The sequence below is a fragment of the Amblyomma maculatum genome, chromosome 6, assembly GCF_055883805.1.
Source record: "Amblyomma maculatum isolate TAMU_Amacu chromosome 6, ASM5588380v1, whole genome shotgun sequence".
NCBI lineage: Eukaryota > Metazoa > Arthropoda > Arachnida > Ixodida > Ixodidae > Amblyomma > Amblyomma maculatum.
The window spans coordinates 37,676,195-37,700,789 of NC_139349.1; the positions used below are offsets into that span (position 1 = coordinate 37,676,195).

The window sequence follows — 24,595 nt, forward strand, 5'->3', positions numbered from 1 at the left end:
GCACATTAAGCATCACATGGAGTGCACAATGCCCATTTATTTTTTTTTCGTCAGTACTCTAATCAAAGTCTGAATCCTCGCCATCCTCGCTTTCACTGCTGCACGACTCATCGGAAACGGCAGTGTCGTCGCTGGGAGCATCTTCACAATCCCACAGGAAGTCATCTTCTGTTCCATCCAAAGCGTTAGATATGCCTGTCTTCTTAAAACTCTTAGCCACTACCTCGTCAGGGATACTGCTCCACACTTCTGTGATCCACGAGCACAGCATCTCCACGGATGGCCTTCTAATCTTTCCGCTCGGCGTCAAATCATGCTGGCCCATCGCCATCCACTCAGCATAAAGTCGTCGAACGTTGTCCTTGAACGGTTTGTTCAAAGACACGTCGAGAGGCTGCAGCAGCGAAGTCAGGCCGCCAGGAATGACTGCAATGTCTGTGCACAGCTCTTTCAGCTTGGCACGCACGCTGTCCACAAGGTGACCCCTAAAACTGTCCAAAACCAGAAGCGAGGGAAGCAGAAATGCTCCTGGTCTTCTTCTCCAAACAGTCTTGATCCAGTCGACCATCAGGTCTGCAGTCATCCACCCTTTCATCTGTGCACGTATATGGATGCCACGGGGAAAGTTTCCCTTCGGAATAGTCTTCCGTTTGAAGATCACATATGGTGGCAGCTTCCGCCCGTCGGCCGTCACAGCAAGCATGACTGTGCATCGCTGTTTTTCTGCGCCAGACGTCTTCACGAGGACGCTCCGAGCACCCTTCTCGTTCACAGTTGTATTCCGGGGCATGTCGAACGTCAGTGGAGTTTGATCGGCGTTTCCAATTTGCGACATGAGGTAACCGCATTTTTCGCGAAGCCTAGTGACGAAGTGATGGAAGTCTATCACTTTGCTTTCATATGCGGCTGGGAGCCGCTGGCACAACGATGTCCGCCGCCTCAGGGAAAGTCCATTCCGTCGCATAAAGCGAGTCGTCCAACCGGAGCTAGCGCGGAAATCCTTTGCGGCGATTCCCAGCTTCCTGGCAGTTGTGCGCGCCTGCGTCTGTATTATTTCTTATGACACTGCACAACCATCCTTGCGCTGGTCCCTCACGTATTCTAAGACCGCCTCCTCAACACGAGGGAACTTGCCCGTTTTGGGTCCACGGAAAGCCCGCCGTGTCTTGTTCGTAGCCATCAGCTTCTCGCGCTGCTTCTTCCAATAGCGTATTCTCATTTCGTCCACGCCGAAATGCCTACCAGCAGCGCGGTTGCCATGCTCCAGTGCATAGTCGACAGCCTTGAGCTTGAACGCGGCGGTGTAACTGGCATACCGCCCCATGGTGAAATGGCGTAAACTCGCACAAAAACACAAAGCACGCTACGACGCTGCCGAATTTGCAAAATGGCGAACGCCGCAAAGCATGGAATCATGGGAACTCCAACGTTACTAGACTAGGTTGGAAACTCGTCGGAATGCATTCGCTGCGGGATGACTGCAGATCAACCACCAGGCGGCTCCATGTTCGGGGTGCGATCATTACGCGAGTGCGATCATTATGCGAGTAAATACGGTATTAGCGGGCCCAATGGACATGGGGAAAAACTAAAGCTGTAGAAAAGTTTTGGGTTTTTCACATGGCTCTTATTGCTTAATAACGCTTTGAGCGAGTTTTCTCCTTGTTTTTATTACCCTGTATTAACCTGTCATGCTCAGTAATAAATAATTATTGGTTAACAATAAGGGAAGGGAGAAAGGTGGGAGTGAAAGTGAATAGAGAGAAAGGGGAGCCATAGGGGAGGGCTACGAAATAATTTTGACCACCTGGGGATCTTTAACATGCTCCGACATCGCACAACACACGGACGCCTCTCCGTTTTGCCTCCATCGAAACGCAGCCGTCGGCGGTCGGGATCAAACCCGGGAACTCCGGTACAGTAGTCAGGCGTCTTACCACTGTACCACCACGGCGGGGTTGTCATACTCAAAAGTTGAAGGGTTCATTAAGGTTCTCAAAGCATTGCATTAATCCTTCAAACTAGGTGTTCTTTTCTTTCAACTAGTATCCTCAGATTACCTTATTACCCACCTGGTGGCTCAGCGGTTAGGCGCTTCACTACCGAACCCAAGTATGCGGGATCAAATCCCAGCAATGGTGGCCCCTTTTCGACAGAAGCAAAAAGCAAGGCGCCCATGTGCTGTGCGGTTCAATGCACCTTAAAAAACCTCAAGTGGTCAAAATTGCTGGAGACCTCCTCTGTGGCGTCTGTAATAACCTGAGTCGCTTTGGGATGTTAAACCCTACAAACAAAACCAGATTGCCTTCTCACAGTTAGAGCTCCACCTGACATATTTTGCTGCTGTTCTTGAGTGTTGAAAGGCTATATATTACGTAAAAGCTTGCTACAGCTCTCACATCAGCAATATGAGTACATGTTCCAAGCAGATTAGTTAAAAGGTTATATAGTAGCAAAGGCAGAGTTGTGCATGGAAATTCTTTCTTTCAGAGAACCGAAGAGGCTGTGGCAACAGAAAAAACATGGGCTGAAGAAGATCAACAGCATGTGTGTTTACACGATGAGATTCGTAAGAACCATTTGGGCATTGTGTATTTAATTTGTTTTTCTTAGCATATAACTCTGCTGTAGTGACCCATGTCTGTTGTGATATGTTCTTGACAAGTGTATAATAAAATGCATTAATTTTCTTCACAGTGTTTGTTAGATTGTAGCACAAATGCATGTTGCAGACATTTTTAAATTGCATTCTTGTCGTTTTCTAACTGAATGTGACTTTGTTTTTTTTTTTTTAGCTTTTTTCTAAATTACTCTGTCATTCCAGCCTCTCTAAAACAAGAAAAATGAAGTGTAAGGGCAGATTTTAAATTGGAAGACTGCACTGAAACCCATTTTTTCAACAAAAAGGTTCAAATTGAACTGCCTCCTCCGAGAACAAAATAAAAATCTACCCCTGGTAAAGTGTTGCTTTGCTAACAATAGGGCAACCTTTTCTTTTTCTCTCTGTTTAGCATATGCCAGCATATATGCATTGAGGTTTCCCAATTCTGTCAGTAGATTGTGAATATCATGAATTACAAACTCCTTATGTTTGGAGCTGTAACTTCTAGTCGTGCCTTTGTAATCAATAGTGTGTGAAGTCGTTAGTCATGAAGTCGATCCAGAAATTTATCGTAAAGCCATGAACTCTGAAGGAAGGCCCTGTTTTTATGTGCAGTTTACGAGCATGCGTGCGCTAAACAGTTTAAGATAGGTAGTGAAGGGCTGGGAGTGGTAGAAAAATATGTCTACTTAGGACGGGTAGTAACCACAGATCCGGGCCACAAAAGGAAAATAATTAGGAGAATAAGATTGATATGGAGCGCATTTGCAAGTTCAATTACACCACTTACAGAGCAGTCCACTCGACGAAGGACGGCAGGGAAGGAAGGACCTTCCGATTTCGACTGAGTGTGGACATAGCTGTGCCATGGGGACTGAAGCGCTTGCTCAGTGCCTAACGAGTGCATTTGGAAGGTACTCGCACATGACTAGCAATTTGTCAGTGTTGCTCAAGAGGAAAGTATATTAACAGTTGCGTCTTACCAGTACTCACCTATGGAGCTGAAACGTGGAGGCTAACGACAAGGGTTCTATGTAAGTTAAGAACAACACAGAGAGCTATGGAACAGAAAATGGTAGGTGTAATGTTAAGAGATAGGAAGCGTGCAGAGGGAATCTGAGAAATAACTTGAGTTACTGATATTCTAGTGGAAATCAAGAAGAAATGGGCATGGGCAGGACATGTAATGCGAAGGGAGGATAACCGACGGTCGCAAAGAGTAACAAATTGGATTCCAGAGGAAGGAAAGCGTAGCAGGGGGTGGCAGAAAATTTTGTGGGCGGATGAGGTTAAGAAGTTTGCAGGGGTCAAGTGCATGCGGCTAGCACAGGACAAGTTATTTGAAGGAAAATGAGAGAGGCCTTTGCCCTGCAGTGGGTATAGTCCTGCTGATTATGATTATGATGTACTTGAAGTGCCGTGGCTTTCCGCATGTGTGTCAGCATTGTGGCCTTTGGCTGTTGCATATGGAGCTGCACGTTTCGTCCTGGCCACAGCAACTGTGTTTTGATGAAATGAAATGCCAAAGCATTCATGTATTGAGGTTTCTGTATATGCTGGTTAAAGTAAACCCGAAATACTTGCCTATAGTATGCCTTGTCACAAAGGCGTTCCCTAGCATGTGTAAGAACGAAATACATGACTGTGTCACTTCTTTTCTTCCAAAGTTCCTGTGCTATTAAGTTTGCTTCTATCCCTACAGTGCAGTTCGTAATTCATCATCGGGGCTCCAAGTCTCTCAACTGCGAGACTCGATTCTGTGGCTCGGTGGCTTCGGTGTTAAGTCAAGCTACTGATCCTAATGCCACAGGATCATGTACTTGCTGCAATGGCCCATGCACTGCGCAATCCTGTCATCAATATTCATCATCAGCCTAACTACATCCACAGCAGGATCACAGCCTCTCCCATGCCCCTTTAATAAACCCTGTCCTGCATTACCTGCAGCTGCCATATCCCTGTAAATTTCCTAATTTTATCTGCCAAATGACTTGCATGGAATCCATTGCACTAACCTGAAAGACAATTGGTTAACTCCAGGTCATAAGCTTCTTAACGCTCTGCAGTGTGTTTCCTATGTCACATGTCTGACTGCCGCGTTGGTCAGTGTCTCCACTGCTACTGTGGCTTGAGATGCCACTTTCGCGTAGCCTGCTCAAGTTGGAGATACCATATGGCACTTCTTTGAGTTGAAGGCCATATTGGCGAAACTAGTAAGCTTGCATTCTATTGTCGTATACTTGTGCACATGTTTACTGCAGAGCTATAAAATAACCTTCACAAGACGAGGTGAAGGGAAATTAAGCAATGCAGCCTCAACTGCAATGACAGACAGTACTGTGAAAAATGCAGTAAAGTTTACTTACATTGTTTTATGCCTCTAATGATCAATGCATATGTGCGCGAGAACTTGTAAGTGTAAGTCGAGCACGCCCTACAGTCACCGGCGAAACTGCAGCGATTGCATAAAGGTGAGACATGATCGAGTTTTATGTATACAAATCGCTGAGAAATCGCACGTTCAAATGTATCCGTTACTCCGTATTGGTACGCTCAGATTTGTGTGGCTTAGGTTTTGTGACCTATTTATGCAAACATAAATCGAGCTTTTTCCGTTTCACACACTGGCAGCTGAACAGCACGGCAAAGCACTGCATAGCGGTCTGCAAGGCACTCAGGGCATGGATACTGAAATGCAAAAGTCTATAGGTCTATGATTCCACCTTGTGGCGAACGTTCAAAGAAATGGTTTCTCGCCGTCCATCGCTTGAACTCGTTGCACGCTATTTTGCAGTCCTCGGCTTGCCACCTTGCCAAAAAAACGTATAGCCGGCCAAATCTTTGAATGGCATGCATGGCAGCCACATTTTCTGTGATACTGAACATTACAGAGGGGCTAACCTGCAAAAAGTTCATGTATAAGCAAAGGGTCACCAAGCTCTTGCATAATCTCGACCTTGTGGCAAGTTTTATCCGCACTAAGGCGCAGGAGCACAGAATAGGCGGCCGTCGCACAAGCCATTTAATGATTTGGGCAGCTGTACAACGCATACAAAATCAGTCACTTGAAGTTTATAAAATGCTGTTTGCAAAGACTGCTCAAAGGCAGTTGGCACTAAAGTAGTTAGCGAAATTGCACCTTTTTTTCTTCATGTCTACGTAGGCTGCAGTCCGCTGTCAGCGTGGTTTCGTTGCAGCCTGCCGACCCGTATTAGCAACTATGCTATGGTGGTGCCCAGACAAGATGGCTGCCCAACCGAAAATACCGTGTCATTTCCGCCACACTTTTCTCACGTGGCTGTGTGTGGGCAGGGCTTCCGTGTCTTTATTATTGCCCCTCGTTAAAGAGGCGATGACATGACGTCATTCAATGTATTGCCGTTTATACTTCTGTGAATAATATACATATCTGCGATCCTTCCATTCTACTTGAAGAGTTTTAATACCTAGCGTGCGGTATATAATACAAAAAAAATGCGATGGAAATCGGAGTTGGGAAACTCCTCCCACGGAGAGCGAAAGCCATTTTGAAATGCTCGTGTGACGTCACAAACTTGATGCCAAAGGTATAATTCTAGAGCGCTATACCAAAGGTAAAAGCGTAACAGAAAGCGCAGAGAAATACTACATGGAGCTATATAACGACCCTATGACTACGACAAGGATAGGAAACAACGTCTGCAAAGACACCACACCTGACCTGGCCTTCTCAAAAAACAACGAGAATAACCAATAGGAAAACACAATAGAAACCTTGGGAAGTGTTCATTTCATCCTCAGCATAAAACAGCCACAGGAGAAAGGAAAAGGTACTTAGGAAACCAAAATCACAGATTGGGACTCTTTTAGGGACCACAGCGAAGAAACCACAAAACTGATAACCAAGATCGAAGAGTGGTGTATGGAGCTCACAAAGACCAGAGAAACGCAAACACAATCACTTGTATGGAGCAAAACCCAGAAGTAGACAGTCACTTCCTTCACCTATGGGAAGCGCGAAGAAGCCTTATCAGGAAATGGAGGAAGCAAAAACACAAGAAACTCAAACTTAAGATCGCAGAACTAACCAAGAAAGCATCAGAACACACAGACATCGCCACGCAAAACTGGCAACAGTTCCTACAACCACTTAGAGGAAGATTAGGCATGGCCCGAACTTGGAAAATACTATAACTAGGTCGTGTCGCTCACAGAAATCTAGCATTAGCTTCCCGTTACAATCCATGTATCCATCGAGATCGTTGATGTGGCCGTTCATGTCCCCCAACAGAATAATATCGGCCCCATCTCCAAACTGGCTTATATCGTCACTGAGACATTCAGCGAGATCCTTGTTTTCTTGCCTGCATTGGTGTACTGTTCCTAAATAAACTACCCCTAGCCATGTCCTTATGCCGGCGATTGTTCCTGATACCCAGATATGTTCTTTACAAGATGATTTTATTCTTTGCCAATTTGTTCCCTGGTGTATAAACATACCTACCCCTCTACCCTTTTTTTCCGTTCTCGTTCTGTTACACCCTTCCCAGACGTAGCCTTCTATAAACGGGCGGATCTTCTAGATCCCTGAGATGAGCCTCGCATAGAGCGTACACACCTGTTTTGTCATCCTTCAACTGCTGTTCTATCTCTAGCCATTTCGCTCTTTTTCTACCTCCTTGCATATTTATGTAGCTGATCCCAGTGTTACATCTCTTTTTTGTACTTTTCTTTCTCGGCTTCCTTCTTGCATTTTTTGGGGCTCAGCATCAGTTATTACGCTTTCATCTGCTTCACTTCTAATTACTCCTTGGCACGAAACCCTCGCGGACCCCCTAAGAAAGCTACAGCCCTGCCTGCGACACGCCAGCCGATCTCTGCTCCCACCCATCAGTTAAAATGGATGCCATCTCGCTGAAAAGCCCTGCCAAAACCTGCTTTATGCACCTCCTATTTACCTCAAAACTACCTTTCCAGCTTCTCCAGGATTAAGTTTCTATGCCTTGCTTAACTGTCACCACGTCCTTTTCCAGCTTTCCATTCGATCCTAGCACCTCCGGTACTGTGCATACAACTATCTGTGCTTGCTGTATTATCTCCCTGATATCATCAACTCCCTTAGCTAAACTTTCCACCACTCCTGCAGCCTCATCATTTTGGACATCGTTTAGCCCCATAGCTACTATCACCATATTGCGCTCTGCGGAATTTTTCAACAGCCTATTTTTACTCTCTTTCAGCACTGCCCTCATAAAAACAACTGAGGCGCTATATAGCGGAGAAACCTTATTACTTTCGGTGTAGTACCCCACGTGACCACATAGCAAAATATCGCTGATTTCCGCAAGTGCACACAGTTTTTTTTCTTCTAGGAGTGCTTGTCATCAGTTCAGTTCAGTTCAGGCGTTCAGTCGTGTCCGACTCTTCGTGACCCTATGGACCATGTCACGCCACGCTTTCCGGTCTCTCACTATCTTCTTAACATCACATAGCTTCATCTGCAATGCCTCGAGAATGCCATCTAACCATCGCGTTCGCTGCCTACCCCTTCTCCGGCGACCCTCAACCTTTCCCAACATCAAATCTTTCTCCAGCGACTCCTCTCTTCTCATCAGATGACCAAAGTAGCTGAGCTTTAACTTTAGAATTTGACCCTCCAATGAGCAGTCAGGGTTTATGGTCGACAATATCGACTGATTTGATCTTCTGGCAGTCCAAGGAACTCTTAAGAGTCTTCGCCAGCACCACAATTCAAACGCGTCAATTCTTCGGCGGTCAGCCTTTTTCACAGTCCAACTCTCGCATCCATACATCACAACTGGAAAGACCATAGCACGGGTTATACGGATCTTGGTTGGCAGACTAATGTCTCTGCTCTTTACTAGGCGGTCAAGGCTAACCATTGCTCTCTTTCCCAGAAGCAGGCGTCTCCTAATTTCATGGCTGCAGTCTCCTTCCGAGGTAATCTTGGCGCCCAAGAACAGAAAATCTGTCACAGCTTCCACTTCTTGTCCATTGATGCTCCAGGACTTGATAGGGCAAGACGCCATGATCTTCGTCTTTTTAATGTTCAGTTTAAGCCCAAACTTCTCACTCTCTTCTTGTACGCGCATCAGAAGTCTCTTGAGTTCCACTTCACTTTCTGCCATTAAAGTGGTATCATCCGCATATCTAAGGTTGTTGATACGTTTTCCAGCAATCTTCACTCCAGCTGAAGACTCGTCCAGACCGGCCTTCCTCATGATGCACTCTGCATATAGGTTAAATAGGCAGGGCGACAGTATGCAGCCTTGCCTCACCCCTTTCTCAATCGGAAACCAATCAGTAAGACCATGCCCAGTTCTGACTGTGGCCTCTTGCCCTTCATACAGGTTCCTGAGGAGACAGATGAGGTGAATTGGAACTCCCATCTCTCGGAGAGCTTGCCACAATCTGCTGTGATCTACGCAGTCAAACGCTTTCGCATAATCAATAAAGCAGAAGTAAATGGGTTTCTGGAACTCTCTTCCTTTTTCTATGATTTAGCGAAGGTTGGCAATTTGGTCTCTAGTTTCTCTGCCCTTGCGAAACCCAGCTTGCACGTCCGGAAGCTCCCGATCCACATATTGCTGCAGCCTACCTTGCTGGATTTTTACCATCACCTTGCTAGCATGCGAAATAAGCGCGATCGTGCGGTAGTTGGAACAATCTTTGGCACTGCCTTTCTTTGGAATGGGGATGTAAACTGACCTCCTCCAATCCTGTGGCCACTGCAGGGTTGTCCAAATCTTTTGACATAATGTATGCAGTGTGTTAACAGCGTCGTGGTTGAGGTTTTGAAGCAACTCAGCTGGAATACCATCAATTCCGCTTGCTTTGTTCTTAGCAAGGCTGGCTAAGGCCCATTCAACTTCACTCTTCAGGATGCCCGGCTCGAGATCAGTAATCACAACCGTCCTATGTTGGGATTGCACATCCGGGTCCTTCTTGTACAGTTCTTCTGTGTATTCCTGCCACCTCTTCTTTATCTCTGAGGCTTCAGTGAGGTCCTTGCCTCGTTTGTCCTTTATCACGCCCAGCTTAGCACAGAAGCTTCCTTTGATATCTTTGATTGTCTTATACAGAGCTCTTGTGTTTCTTAATTGGCTGTTGTCCTTAACTGCTTGACACTGTATGTTCAGGAAGGCATTCTTATCTCTCCTTGCTATTTTCTGAAAATCCGCATTGAGAATCTTGTATCTTTCTCTTTCCCCCATACCTTTTGCCATCCTCCTTTCCTCAGCTATTTGCAAAGCCTCTTCAGATAACCAGTTTGCTTTTTTGCATTTCTTTTGCTTTGGAACTACCTTAGTAGCAACTTCTTGTATTATATCACGAACATCAGTCCACATCTCTTCGGGCTCTTTGTCTTCTAGATCTAATTCTTGAAATCGATTCCTCACTTCCACAGCATATTCTAATGGAATCTGATCCAGATCATACCTGAAAGGCCTTCTAGTTTTCTGCGTTTTCCTCAATCGAAGCTTAATTTTGGCAACAAGAAGCTGATGATCGGTGCCACAATCGGCCCCAGGCCTTGTTTTTACTGCTTGTATAGCGCTTCTCCATCTCTGCCGGCAAATAATATAATCGATCTGATTCCTGTACAGACCGTCCGGTGAAATCCATGTGTACAGGCGCCTCTTGTGCTGTTGAAAATGAGTATTCGCTATGGTCAGGTTGTTTTCTTGACAGAACTCTACTAGCCTCTGCCCAGCTTCATTTGGCTCACCAAGACCGAACTTGCCTGTAATTCCGGATATTTCTTCACTCCCGACCTTAGCATTCCAGTCTCCTATGAGAAAAACGACGTCTGATGATGGGGTGCGGTCTAAAAGGCATTGTAGGTCCGCATAAAATCTCTCAACGTCAGCTTCTTCAGCAGCAGTGGTCGGTGCATAGACTTGGATAACTGTTATGTTGAAAGGGTGACCTTGGATTCGAAGTGAAATCATTCGGTCGTTTTTGGGGTTGTACCCTAGCACTGCTTTGCCCATTCTTCTGTTTACTATGAGAGCGACCCCATTCCTTCTCTTGGATTCGTGCCCACAATAAAAGACATAATGGTCGCCGGAGTTAAATTCTCCCATTCCGGTCCACTTGAGCTCGCTGATACCCAAGATATCAATGTTCAATCTGTCCATTTCTCGCTTGACGATATCCAGTTTACCTTGCGTCATAGATCTTACATTCCATGTTGCTATGTGATATATCTCCTTGCAACATCGGACTTTCCGGTCGCTTCCCGACACATCCACAACTGAGCGTCCTTTTGGCTTTAGCCCAGCCGCTTCATTCGTCCTGGAGCTACTAGGAATCGCCCTTTGTTCATCCCCAGTAACATGTGGGACGCCTTCCAACCTGGGGGGCTCATCTTCCGGCGCCATATCGATAATGGTATTGTGACTGGCCATAGGGTTTTCTTGGCAGGAAATACTGGAGTGGGTTGCCATTACCTTCTCCAGTGAATCACATTTTGTCAGAACTCTCTGCCGTGACCTGTCTATCTTGGGTGGCCCTACACAGCAGAGCTCACGACTTCATAGAGTTTCGCAAGCCCCTCCGCCACGACAAGGCAGTGATCCATGAAGGGGGTGCTTGTCATAATTCATTATATTTTGCGCTTTATCCACTGCATCCTTAAATAAAAACCACCCTCCTTTCGCACCGCGAGAGGCATGCTTTCAAGTTTTGCCACTAGAATATGCCACAGTGTTGGGAATTCCGCGAATGAAGTGATGATAGTACCCAGTAAACCTTTCGTCGACGAGGCGTGCGTTACTGTGCCGCAACAGCCTGAGTGTCAAAAGGACGTTACTCTAAGCAAAAAATGTCGAATTACTGCCTGGCGAGTGAAATTTATATTTGCTTTCGGTACATCTTTTTTGTCTATCACCACTCGTCATCGCAGTCGCATGACGAGACGAAAAATGCATACACTGATCGAAAAATTCTCGGTAAAAATTTTCTACAGCGTTTCGACTAAAACTGTTATGGAATCGAACATTTCAGACATCAATTTTCCCACTGCGCCATAAAAAATTCGAGACCTAAATTCCAGTGTTCTGTCCCTTTAAGTTGCGTGATGCGAGCGTCGCCACTTTCTCTTCCTCCTCCTCAAGTTCACGGAGAGATGGATGGACAGAGAGAGAAAGAGATAGGCTTCTGCTCCAGCTGTGCGGCCACTCCGCCTCCTCAATGCTTCTCTTTCTCTACTTCAAGTTCACGAAAAGAGAGAGAGTGAGTGGCTTCGGACAGACATCGGCGAAATCTGTGATTACGGCTAGTAGTGCTACGCACTAAAACGCAAAGTAGGCTCGGAAGTCAGTCACAGTCGCGCGCGGCTGAGGGGCAGGCGAGACGGCGGCGGCTGGAAGGCTCTTGTTTGGTGCAGGCAGTGAAGCGCAGTCGAATCGGGCTGGATTTTAGGATGACGGGACTGAAGTGGCGGCGGCGACGTATGTTTCGGTGCGCTGACTGTGGCCATACTGAATATAGTTTTGCAAAAATGCTTTACTGGCCAAAAATAATTGTTTGGCTAACACGCGCATATAACAGCAAGTCAAGAGGTACCGATTCGTTCAACGTCGCAACCTTTAACGTCGCAAGGTGTGCTCTCGCGTCAACTTATGCTTGTTTGGGTTTTCCTTCTTAGTTTTTCAACCGAAAGAGTATTAGGCAATAGCTCAACAACAACGCTGGATGCGAGCACCACCACTGGAGTGAATGGTGCTAGGGGAGCAAGTGGGATCACATGATTCCTCTTACTTTTCAAGAGCATAATACGAAAAAGATACAGACGACACAGAAGTAACGAGACAGCGCCTGTCCCGTTACTTCTGCGTTGTTCATGTCTCTTTTGCGCTATGCTCTCAAAAAAGTTATTAATAACTAGCCCAAACTAACCATCTGTTGCATCACATTCCTCTTACTCCTGCTGAAGCAGACGCTCGATTGAATTTGTGTGTTTGATAGTCGCATTTATTTCTGTAGTTTTGGTTGATAACGAGTGCCAGCATTGCACTTTTTGATCTTGGAACCTTGCTGAGGTTGCTGAAGTTTATTAAGCTGTTGCTTCGTTATTGCTCTGTACACGGACATATACTACGTGACTGAACCCGGCGTAAGGGCCCATTGCTACTCGAAAAAAATATTTAAAAAAACACTTCCTTATTCAAGATTTGAATGGCAACTGATCATTCTCGTGTGCAGCAGACATTTGAGCGAGGAAGAGTTCGTCCATGCATGCGATGGCACTGAACAGTTCGGCGAGTAGCGATAGAGGGAACAGCGCGCATTTTGATTTGCTCGCATTCCCTTTGAAGCTAACGAAGACCTATTGCTAGCACTGGCTTCTTCACGAAGCAGTACGCTTCCAGAGCAAAGAAGGATCGTGCAAAGGTCAGGTCTCATTATTCTGAATGAAGGCGTTTGACACGGAAGTTTCACAGAAATGAAATAGAAAATCTGCCGCCAAGGGTGGCAGTATGCATCATGAGTTCTCAGGCAGCGTGTGCAGTGCTGCAGTAATGAATACACGGGAGATAGTGCATTACACGTTATGGTGTGTTGAGGTATGTGTCAAGAAAGCTACTTTGCGCGGGGAAAACAAATGTCCGCTCGAACCAAGAGTGCCAGTAACGGTAGTCAGTGCGTCAGAATTCGCTGCGTGATACACACATCTTCACACTTGCTCTAAAAAGTTAATCCGCGCCTTCCCCACTGTCCAGCTTGTCTGCTACTATGTTCAAAGGAGCAAGTGAAGCCGCTTCCGTCGGTGCTATTCGAAGGCGCTCAGCATTTGCCAGTCCCTTGACATCTGCGCTTCTCTTGCAGAGAAATCTCATTACCAGAATTAAGTGGCCGCTTACCTTTTACCGGTCTAGTGGAAGCTCCAGTATTTTTTTTTTTATAACAGCAACAGCGATGCTGCAGCCGGTGCGCATCGTCGTCGCAGTAGTTAAAACTCTCCAATTTCGACAACCAGCTGTTTCGGTGAAGCGCTTTCTTACCGAATGAGTGGGTCTAATACTTTGAATTAAGCTTTAGAACCAGACCGAGATGTATATTAAATAAATAAACAAACATATTACTAAAGCGCAACTAAACTGCTTAGGAAAGTAGCCTATAACAGCAGTGCAACGCGGGTTATTCCACTTACTTATTACATCGACCAAGCAAATACAGCAATAAAGCACAACAATAAAAAACGCATGTCACCGACAGCACAAACAGTAGCGCTGTTTAAGTGGGCTAATCATCTCAATAATCACAGCCGAGGCATGGAAAAGGCTTGAAGTGCCTGCCACAAAACATCACCAGATAAAAAACATGCTTGTACAGAAAACAAAGCTACGACAACTGCAATTGAAATAAAAATGTTATAAAAGTAGGTGCAACACGTGGAGCATAGAGCACTGAGATTACTCTTCACATTTAAATTCTTCGACTGAAAGAACAAAGCAGTTTTCAAGGCAATTTCAAGGTTGCACCAGTCCAGACAGCTTTAGCATCAACAAACGTGCTTAACACAGGAGCATTGGAGCATACATTGAGTCTGTGTGCAACTTCCAGATCTGCTCACCGGTGAAAGTCAGCCGGGAAGCGGTGTAATAATTAATACACCGACAGTTGAGTCTACGCTGCCGCAATATGCCGCAGAGCATCGCTTCCTCACTTTTTGCGGGCACATCTTGCGATAAAGCGCTACGCGCTTCAAACGAAGACCACGAAGCGCAATACAATGCTGCGAAAAGACTTCGCACTGGCCGCACGTCGAAAGGGTAGAAAAAAAGAAAACACAGCTGCAGGGGGATATTAAATCTCACCAAACGGCGACAGAGCAGCAAGGTCGTCGAAATCTTTGCAAAAGGGACATTTTTCAGACTTGCGAACTAAATTTATACGCATTTCCCGGGCGCACCAAGGCCCGCACCACAACAGACGATAAGAATAAACAGCAGCTTCGTGCTTTGTGAGCTTCGTTATCTCCGTTGCCTTGCGGTTACCTCTGGTTGCCTACTTCGCAGGAACCTAACAATAAAGCCTGAAAAGTTTCGTCTAGGCTGATGTAACATCAAGGGAGCGCAATAAGAGTGTTGCAAGATTAAAATAAAAATTAACAATGTCCTAATAAAATACCTTACCTCAGTCACAAGCAAAGTTATCAAAATGTCTATTCTTCTTATGTTGATTGATACTTCTTAATTCGTACTAGTATAGTTTCTTAATATGAGTGATTGGCCGCCGACCTGTGGCTATGCTGCGGTACCGCTCTCTCCTCCTCCTTTACCCTCCGCATTCTATTTCTCCGCGACGCTCACGTACCTAGGGCCCTTAGCAACGCTGTTGCTAGTGGCCCGAGTTTTCATAGCAACAGCGTCGCCGTTGCTAATGGCCCGACTTGGCTAACCCTAAATTTTGACGTCACTTCCGCCACACTTTGTACAATGCATTGGGAATAGCAAGGGCCTCTCTAAGTTGTTTCCTTCCTCCATGGGCCAGACCAAGGTCTCCAGCCTTGGCTACCAGCGTATTGCCATTCCCCGAAAACTACAGCAACGGAAGTGCCGGGTGCGTCACTCAAAATTAAAACACAAACTTACGTTTTGGTCGAGCATGAAGCGCAGTGTGGAAATTGAAATGCAATATTAACAAAATAGTTTTATGGATTAAAATTACCTACTGTAATGAGCGTAATACATCGGTGGCGTCCGTCGCGCCATCTTTGCGACGTTGACTAAGTTAACTTGAAAAATCGGCGCTGCATAAATCGTACACAGCAGTCATTGGACACCTGGACATCACGCACAAGGAACTGGGAACAGAATGGCCCACGAGGCCGCTGGCGCGCAGCTAGAGGAAGACCGCCGGCATAGCCTTGATGTGGGCCCGTCCAACTCGGACCACCCTTACTGTTCTCCCGTCTCCTTCATCATACCGGACTCTGTCATCACGCGGCTTAAACATGAGCGGAGGGGTTTGTTGCGGGACCTTGTCCCCGGTATTAATCCTCCGATCCCTTCCGGCCTGTCTCGTCCAGCCCAAGTTCTAACTCACAAGGCGCGAGCCGGTGCAGCGTACACACCGGACATCCTGAGTCAATGGCGCCGAACCAAGATCAGCTGCCCCAACTGCCCTGCTGACTCCGTTGACCTGCAGCACTTGGTCTGGACCTGTCCTGGCACGGCTGGCCTCCGCGCACGCTACACATCTGCTCACCACATTCAGAGTTACGAAGACTGGACAGCCCCCAATACCAACGCCAAGCGCAAGCTTAGTGCCCTGCTAGACTTCATGTCGGAGTCTGGCGCCCTCAACCTCACCTAACCCACCCCCTTCCCCTCTAGGCCTCAGGTCATCCTCATGAATAAAGGTTTATGAATGAATGAATGCTGCATAAATCCGTAAAAAAAAAAGCTTAAACATGTTAAAACGCGATTGTTGATAAGAGCTGTCTGTGAACGCAACCTAAAGGTAGCCTACACTCACTGAAGACAGGAATTGATTACGGTGAAGGTAATCGAATAGTGTAACCGTTGTCACACCGTCACATCCTGTCTGCGTTCGCGGCTGGTTTTGCTGCTGTTAAAACAAAAAAACAACAACCAAAAAACATAGTATTATGCAGTCTGAAGGGGAACATACCCCAGGAAATATGGTCGTAATTTATTAGAATGTTGTGAATTAAAAAAAAAGTAAAAATATAGAATGTTCTGAAATAAAAAAATAGAGAACACTGCAGAATCTGCATTGGAGTAATGCGAAACCTCGGATGATGCTGCTGGTTGCTTCTAGTTGCTTAATTCACTTCCTATTTACCCATTTTAGTCTTTGGTACTTTCAAATTGCGCGCCAATCTATTCCTATGCCCTATTCCAGCTCTACTTCTGGTTTTATGATGTCACATCCTCTATGTCACATTAACTCACTTCTTGTTTGAGTGAGTATACTTTATTTACACCGACATGGACCTCGGGGCAGGGGCTCAGCCAGGGGGAGGGTCTCCTTGCCGGCTCTCCTGTGCCGTGGCCGCAGAGAAGGTCTTGGAGTAAGCCTCCTCCGCCAGGTGTAGGACGATCTTTTGTTCATCCGCATTTCGTCTGCGGATGTAGGACTCCCACGTAATTTGATCAAGGGGATCAGCTTCTTTAGCTCCCGGAGAAGCGGGGCATTGCCAGATTAGAGGATTTTGACCCAGAGGAAGGATCTGTCCAGCACCTGGTAGGTCCCTAATACCCTCAGAATGCAGGGCCTGGCGAAACATTCAGGCCAATCGTTTCTTTCCTTATGTTACTCTGGATAATGAGTTGACAGGGGACCCAGAGGCTGGCAATCACTTCTTGTTTGCCCATTTTAGTCTTCGGTACTTTCAAATTGCGCGCCAGTCCCTTCCTATGCTCTTTTTCGGCTCTACTTCCGGTTGCGTGACGTCAAATCCTTGACGTCATCCTAATTGACTGCCCTAATTAACTACTTTAGTCTTCTGTACATTCAAATTGCTCGCCAATCCCTTCCTATGCCATTTTTGGCTCGACTTCAGGTTGCGTGACGTCACATCTTGAACGTCACCTTACTTGACTGATTTAATCAAGTATATTAGTATTTGATACACTCAAATGCACCATGACATTGGCTAATGAGACCATTTTCGTTTTTACTTTGACAGTTCTTGCCTCTAATTAATTACCCAATTAAAGTATTGGCCTAATTAATTTTCCAGACTCAATATATTGTCACCCTCTATCGATTCACACCACTCATTAACCTCTACCATTTCTCAATTACAACTGCTGCGGACAATTCTTTTGCCTGTAATGTAAGTAATTACTTAATTAACTTATAGGCCTAATTGTTTTTCGGTAACAACATTACGTCACCTTCTATTGATTGACACTACTCATTAACCTCTAAAACTTCTCGCCCGCTCCTCGCTACCTCGGGGTGCTACGGACGCCTCCACAACATCTAAAAGCAAAGAATGTATTGGTACGTTTAGGGATGTAATCGACAACCTGAAGAAAGACCGGAGGATATATCCGCCACCGGATAGATCCCTGAGTAAAAAGGAATCATACGACTGGAGAGACTCCAAGCTCGAAATTTCTTTTCGCCCCTGTGGAGGAGTTGGACGGGTGCCAGAGGGCGGAAGAGGGACGGTGCAGAAACCGAAATTTGTAAATTTTGCTGCCACGTGGCAACATTAGATCACATAATATGGAGATGCGTTCGTGCCCCAGGGCGCAACGCGATTAAAGCTAGCGATGAATGGGAGACCACGCTAAGAAGCTCCGACGAAAAAACTCAGCGATTCGCCGTCCACCTGGCGGCCGAGGCTGAAGACCTCTTCTCCTAGACGGGGCCGGATGTCCTCCGGTCGCGGTGCGACAGACTGCCTCCCCGGACGCCTGCGTGCGAACCCGGAGGTGGCTGCCGCGCCATATTCGGCGGAAATAAATGTTCTTCCTCCTCCTCTTAATTACTCACAACTGCTGCGGACACGATTTTGCGGACGCGGCCTGCGGACAGAAATCTGTGAACATAGCGAATTAATGCTCTCGCATTAATAAAAAATTGTACCTACAGCAATCGAAGACATGTCTTACAATCAGGTACGCGGTGTTAATCCATTGCGCCACAGAAGCGAAGGGTAGTTTTTTTTTTTTTTTTAATTGGTTCACAGGAAGGGAAAGGCGCAGTAACTGTCACACTTGCTCTGTGGACACCCGAACCGCGCCGTAAGGGAAGGGAGGAAGGTGGGAATGAAAGTGGAAAGAGAGAAAGAGGAGCCGTAGTGGAGGGCTACGGAGTAATTTCGACCACCTGGGGATCTTTAACGTGCGCTGACATCGCACAGCACACGGACGCCACTTCGTTTCGCCTCCATCGAAACGCAGCCGCCGCGGTCGGGTTCGAAATCAGGAACTCCGGCACAGTAGTCGGGCGTCTTACCACTGCACCACCCCGGCGGGGCAGCGACGGGTAGTTCGGTCTTTAAGTGCGCTCTTATTCGTTTTGATTTAACACACTGAAGATGGCGCGACGGACGCAACTGGCATGATCAGAGGATTACTGCAAGGTCAGCAAACTATTTATTGCGTATGCATCTTAGTTTATGCACTGCAATGTATACTAAAAAAACATAGCTTTATTGACTTCCTTTTTGTTGTGTTATTTTTTAGTGACGCCACCCGGCACTTCCGTCGCTGCAGTTTTCACGGAATGGCACCACTCTACTTCCGTCATGTGATATGCCGCTGTGACGTCAGCGGCCAATGGTTGCCAGACCAGAAAGCTGTTTTCTAATTAAATCAAAATTCATTAAAAAAACACCTATTGCTGCGAATGAGCTCAAATTTCGAGGAATTATATTTTAACGTGTGTGGAGTGAAATGTTAGCTGTCATGACTCCTTCAAAGTGAGCTTATCCTTATCTTCGTGTCATTCCTGGCCTCATTCTAGCCTAGGAGCCCAAATGGGGGAGGGGTTCGGTGGAAGAATCCCTCCCGCACATTCTAAAGTTTCTTAACACACCCCTCTCCTCCTCCCATCCTTCCGGCTTTTTTTTTTTTTTTTGCCCATATGCTATTTACAGCAGACACCGAATCGATATATTGATCAGTAAATAAAAGAAAATATAAGCGCGTTAGTTTGTTGACAAAAATGGTTCCTCTTCCAAAAACCAGATAGCGCCAATAAGTTTCAGTTATCGTTTCGTTTCCATTTGCATGCGCTTAACTAAATGCGCGGATGTTAGAGTAAGTTCTCCCGAAAAGCGCTTGCGGTTAGCGTACCAAGTATTGGAACGTAGACAGCTAGCAACACCGTATGCTCCCGGATCTGGCCTGTAGGGACAACGGGCCTTAGGCGAACCCGGGTGGTGGCAGACGCCACTGGGGTCTCGAACTAGGGACCTCCACCTTGTGCTTATGAGGGTAGGCCCCCTCAGGTTCAGCTCGTGTATAACCACCAGTATTTTGTATCTGCCGATAAGTGTTTTCCATCGCCACCACCCAGATCGGCACCTAAGCTAAATGAAAAATTGAGGGCGCTTAAGCTTCACCTTTGCAGACGCACGGAACCGAACTCGGTTAAATGTGATTTCATATCGTAATTTTGATGCAACCTTTCTTTATGCAGCGTTCAGGGCATGGCGATGGTTCAGGGTGATGTCATACCATTTCGCTTCCCATTTAGCACCCGTTAAGCTGGATAGTTTGTCGACATACGTATGTACCTCCGATTGTATGCTGTTACTTAACTGATTTATTTATAGGAAGGGAAATGCACGGTAACTGTCTGACTTGATTTCTGTGGACACCGCAACCGCGCCGTAAGGGAAGGAAGATGGGAGTGAAAGTGGAAAGAGAGATAGAGCAGCCGTAGTGAAGGGTTACGGAGTAATTTCGACCACCTGGGGATCTTTAACGTGCGCTGACATCGCACAGCACACGACGCCTCTTCGTTCCGCCTCCATCGAAACGCAGCCGCCGAGGTCGGGTTCGAACCCGGGTACTCCGGCACAGTAGTCGGGCGTACCCAGGTTCGAACCCGACCTAAATTTGTTTACGGGGAATGAAAGGCGCAGTATCTGTTACACTTACTGTGGACACCTGAACTGCACCGTAAGGTGAGAGAGGAAGGGGAGTGAAAGTGAAAAGAGCGAAAGAGGTGCCGTATTTCAGGGCTGCGGAGTAATTTCGACCACCTGGGAATCTTTAACGTGCACTGACGTCGCACTGCACATGGACGCCTCTCCGTTTCGCCTCCATTGAAATTCAGCCGCCGGCGGTCGAGTTCAAACCCGAGTACTCCGGCACATTAGTCGGTCGTCTTAAGCACTGCGCCACCGCGGCCGGGCACGCGCATGGCGTGCATTGCTCTTTATTTTCTCGTCTCTGATACTTCTCTTCCGTCCTAAGAAAAGACGGGACAAATGCGAGCTGCATGCATGGGACTTCCCGGTCGGCAAGAAAACGTCTCCACGAACGCCTCGCTGTTCCTGAACGGAACGTTGCACAGTAATGGCCCAGCCTGGTCTCCGCACCTGTTGTGGCACAGTAGTACAAAGAAGAGGCGGTGTTCACTGAGGGTTGCTGCCTGCGAGTTAGGACCCCGCGCTTCATCCATAATGTTCGAATCGGGTGCCATAGCAGTCGTGAAGGCCCGCCACAGAGTGCTAATGGCAGCTGTGGCCAGGACAATGTCGTCCTTGGTGGCTCGGTTCATGAGCGTTGCCTCTTCGCTGGAGTATATACACGCAGTTCGCTCGGACAGCTCATCCATCGTTGCGCTCTGCCATCGCTGCCACCCACCAAAAAGATGACGGAACAGGAGCCGCGCCAGTATGAAACCGACTCCTGCGTATACAGCCGGCACGGGAGTGTCTTCCGCGAGGAAAGGAAAGGCAAAGTGGTAAGGCTCCAGCGCCAGCGTAGGACTTGCCCTGTCGTTCATGACGTGCGCACCACCCACCGGAAAATGCATGACCACGCGACTCGCACTCCAAGGAGGAGTTTCCTCGAGCGTGATCGACGTGATCCAGCGCTGCTTGAGGGATGACAACGCTGCCAAATTTTTTAGGGCGTCTTCAGTCATGTCAGGAAGCCTGTCCTCCTCACCGGTCTTGCCTAGCAGGTCGAACAGCCCCACCGCGTGACCGATCTCCAGCGTACTGATGAGGTTTTCCCCGAACCACGAGTTTCTCTTGAGAGTGTCAAAGAAGGCGACCTTTATCCTTTCTCCAACCTGTGTCGCCTGGTCGAGCATTTTTGAGTCGGAAACATTGTTCAAGTAGTTAGCATAAAGCGCGTACCCTGCAAAACTGGCTAATCGTAGACAGTTGTTGGTCTGCTCCTCTCTCGCCTTTTCCGTTGTACCGTGAAATTCTAGAAGAATGTGCAAATTCGTGTATGGGAGGAAGGATTCTACAATAAACCAACCGAGGTACAATTTCATAGCATCCTCGCTGAGCGTCCTGTGGAGTTCAAAGAAGGCTTTGAAGAAGTCAATTCCGTAGATCGTGACGTTAGCGACAGACACGTTGAAACGAACGCTCAGCTCTCGCTGCCACGCTTTTGATGGAACAGAGGGCGCCATCTTGTGAAGTTCTCTCGTGTGAGTGCGAGCTATTTGTACTTCTTTGGACAGAGACTTTTGAAGAGCAGGAACAATACGCTGTTCCAGGGACAAAGTCATATTATAATCCATGGCTTTATATTTTGTTTTCTCAAAATACTGCTTCAAAACAGAAAAATACCGTTCTCGACGTTCCTCATCTCTTTTCTTCCAGATGTGATTGGAAAAGGCACCGAGAGTTATAGAGACTATTATCAAGTGCCCAGTTCGGTTCGCTTCGTCCGTGAATGCGATCTGGAATGGAACGGAAACGGGCCAAGCTGCCATCGCAAATACTGAATGCAGAAGGTCTGTCCTGGAATCCACATGAGGCCAAGGCACCCCTGCGTCTTCCATCACTCTTCGAACAGATTCTACGTAGCTGACATTTTTGTCGAAAATATTGTAACATGCTGTGAACAGCTTGGCTGCCTTTTCCTGGGCCGTCTGATTCGATGAGGGCACAGGCTGGCTAAGAGCCAGCCGACGAAGACTTTGGCGGTAAGCTGTCAAGGCTGCCTTTGACACACTAAGCTTAGTCGGGTCTAAGCTCCAAGCACTGCATACGTGGGCGTAGAAGTCGTCGCACGGATCCGCGGTTGTGTTCAGAAGGTCGATTACTAGGGCGTCATACTGGGAGCAAGCTTGACGCCCGCAACTTGATAAGGGCCGGGCGGGAGCTGGCTTAGAGATGTACAAGGCGCCTAGAGCAGCTACGGCAAGCACGAACACGACTACAGGGATGAAGATGGCCATGACCAGGCTTCTGGGACGAAACTTTTGCGTCTCCAAGGGGTTATGTTGGACTGTATAGGTGAGCTGGGATTTTGATGCCTAAAGAAAAAAAAAAAAAAGAACATGACGATATCAAAGAATTCGCACAAAAGAAACGTAAAAGCAGCACGTCAAGAATTCGCCCAAGGCATGCCATGATCCTTTTAAGCGACTTGCTAAACCTCTGACCTGGAATATCATCGATTCGCGTGCAGAAACCAGTGCGTATCGGTAGTGGGTAAGTACGGTATTTTTTTTCGCTCTCGCCCAGTCGAAAAAAACTACAAAACTGTCAAAAATACGACAAAATGTTCTTTAGTTCGGTCGTAAACATCAGAATGTTCTGTAGTGCCTTTCTGTAGTTTTCTTTTTTTCTCTCGTATCTTCCTGGAGTCTAGTTCTGTAGTACATTTCTGCTGTAACTACAGAAAAGTCTGACGTTACTCTAAAAATTGATGTTGTCACAACAGGTTTGCTGGCAAAAACCACAGCGAAATTCTCTTGTGACAATAGAAAACCTGTTTTTTTTTTTCTTCGACTGGGCGAATTTTGAACGGGAAGTTCGCAGCGAAGATTATAATAAAAAGGAAGAATTGGAGACGGCAGAAGTAGTAGGCAAATGGTAGTGGATGCGTATATAAAATACCAAACAAAAATTAATAACTATGGTGTGCATATAGCAATCATAGTTTATTGCAGTCTCTCTGCCGAGGATTCGTGAGACGTGCTGGTTCACAGACCATTCCTTGCTCTTGCATTTTGATGTCGAAAGGATCTGAAGCCCACATGGCCCGAGAAACTGGTGTTTTGTAATTTACGCTTCATCCGCAAGTAAGTCATTAATTTGAATCCATTTTAAGTGACATTATCACCCGTCATCCTAAAATGAAAAAATGCATACAGGCTGCAGTACAAGGCACGAGAAATTTACACTTTTTTTCTCGTTATATCGGAACACTTAACATACTGATAACGTTCGCTTCATGCGGCGATACCAAATATATACATGCTGCCAATTCATCAATTCTACCTAATCTCTGGTGTTTTCCCTTATCTTTTGAACAAGGAATAGGCTCCCAAAATATCCGGTTGAGCGTCAAGACCCAAAATGCTTGCATTCTATTTCACGCATATAGTGACCCCTTGCGGATAACCTACTATTACACTAAAGACAACGACACCTTTGCCGCGAAGGTTCTGTCGTAGTATGAGTTCAAACTCATGCAGTTAAACATCTTGACACGAACTGCCCTCCTTTCCAAGTTGGCGTTATATATTCTCCTAAAAATTGTTTGTTGTTTGTTCCGGACTATAATTTTACAGCCGTTTTATTCACACATCGCCCGTAACTGCAGTGGTGCCTGCGGATACTTACACTCACAGCCGGATGCGTTTCTCCCGTGGTGAACTCCCGTGGCACGTTGCTCAAGCGGAATTGCGAGATCGGAGCCATCTCTTTGGAGGGGATGAAGCCCTCGTCTGTCGTCTCAAACCACTGGTCGCAATGCTGGGCAGTGCCAGGGCTCGCGCCGCAAGCGGCGTTAGGCTGCGCGGTGGGATGCTCGGAACAGTCCTGGTGGGCCTCATGGGTAAGCTCCCTGCACAAATCTTTCCGCGGGCCGAGCATCTTCTCAAGACTTGGGTTTGACCGCTCAGTCGCGAAGCTGGAGCCGGGTTCCGACCGCATGTCCTCTTGGCGAAGCCAATGACTGTGGGCATCTGTAATGGCGGCCGTGATGATTGTGATAGTGCTGACGATGAGACATATACGATCCAAACTTGCAGAACGCGAAGAGACCGGAAGTGAGAGCATTCTGGTGAACGCATAATTTCAGCGATGCGAGTTTTTTCAAGAAAACTTATGTGCAACAAATTTATCAGAAAAAAGCAATTCTTTCCGGTTTAGCTCAGCTAGGCCAGCTAGGATATACATAGCGAAAACTACGGTTAGGCCAGGCGGCAACGGCGGATACCGATACCCTTGGATGACACTGTATACACTGTATACGGAAACCTTCTTAACTTACATGTCGCGCGCGCCCACTCAGGAAACGCTAACTACACATTTACATATATGGACGTACTAACCAGTGTCAAGTGCTTGTG

At 46.8% G+C, this 24,595-nt stretch overlaps 2 protein-coding genes across 2 annotated transcripts in view; one reads left to right on the forward strand and one right to left on the reverse strand.

The window, feature by feature from the left end:
• Window positions 1-2,696, forward strand: part of Tap42 (immunoglobulin binding protein Tap42) — a 31,017-nt gene extending 28,321 nt beyond the window's left edge. The window contains exon 10 of the mRNA XM_084606496.1: window positions 2,491-2,696. Coding sequence (XP_084462622.1) covers window positions 2,491-2,531 — 41 coding nt within the window. The 3' untranslated portion in view covers window positions 2,532-2,696. The remainder of the gene's footprint in view (window positions 1-2,490) is intronic.
• A 17,777-nt stretch (window positions 2,697-20,473) lies between these two features.
• LOC146185558 (endothelin-converting enzyme 2-like) lies at window positions 20,474-24,176 on the reverse strand. Its single transcript, XM_084605553.1, has 2 exons — window positions 23,865-24,176; window positions 20,474-22,549 (listed from the first exon to the last, which is right to left on the reverse strand). Exons 1-2 carry the CDS (start codon window positions 24,174-24,176, stop codon window positions 20,516-20,518), a joined length of 2,346 nt encoding a protein of 781 aa, XP_084461679.1. The 3' UTR covers window positions 20,474-20,515.
• Between the last annotated feature and the right edge of the window lie 419 nt (window positions 24,177-24,595).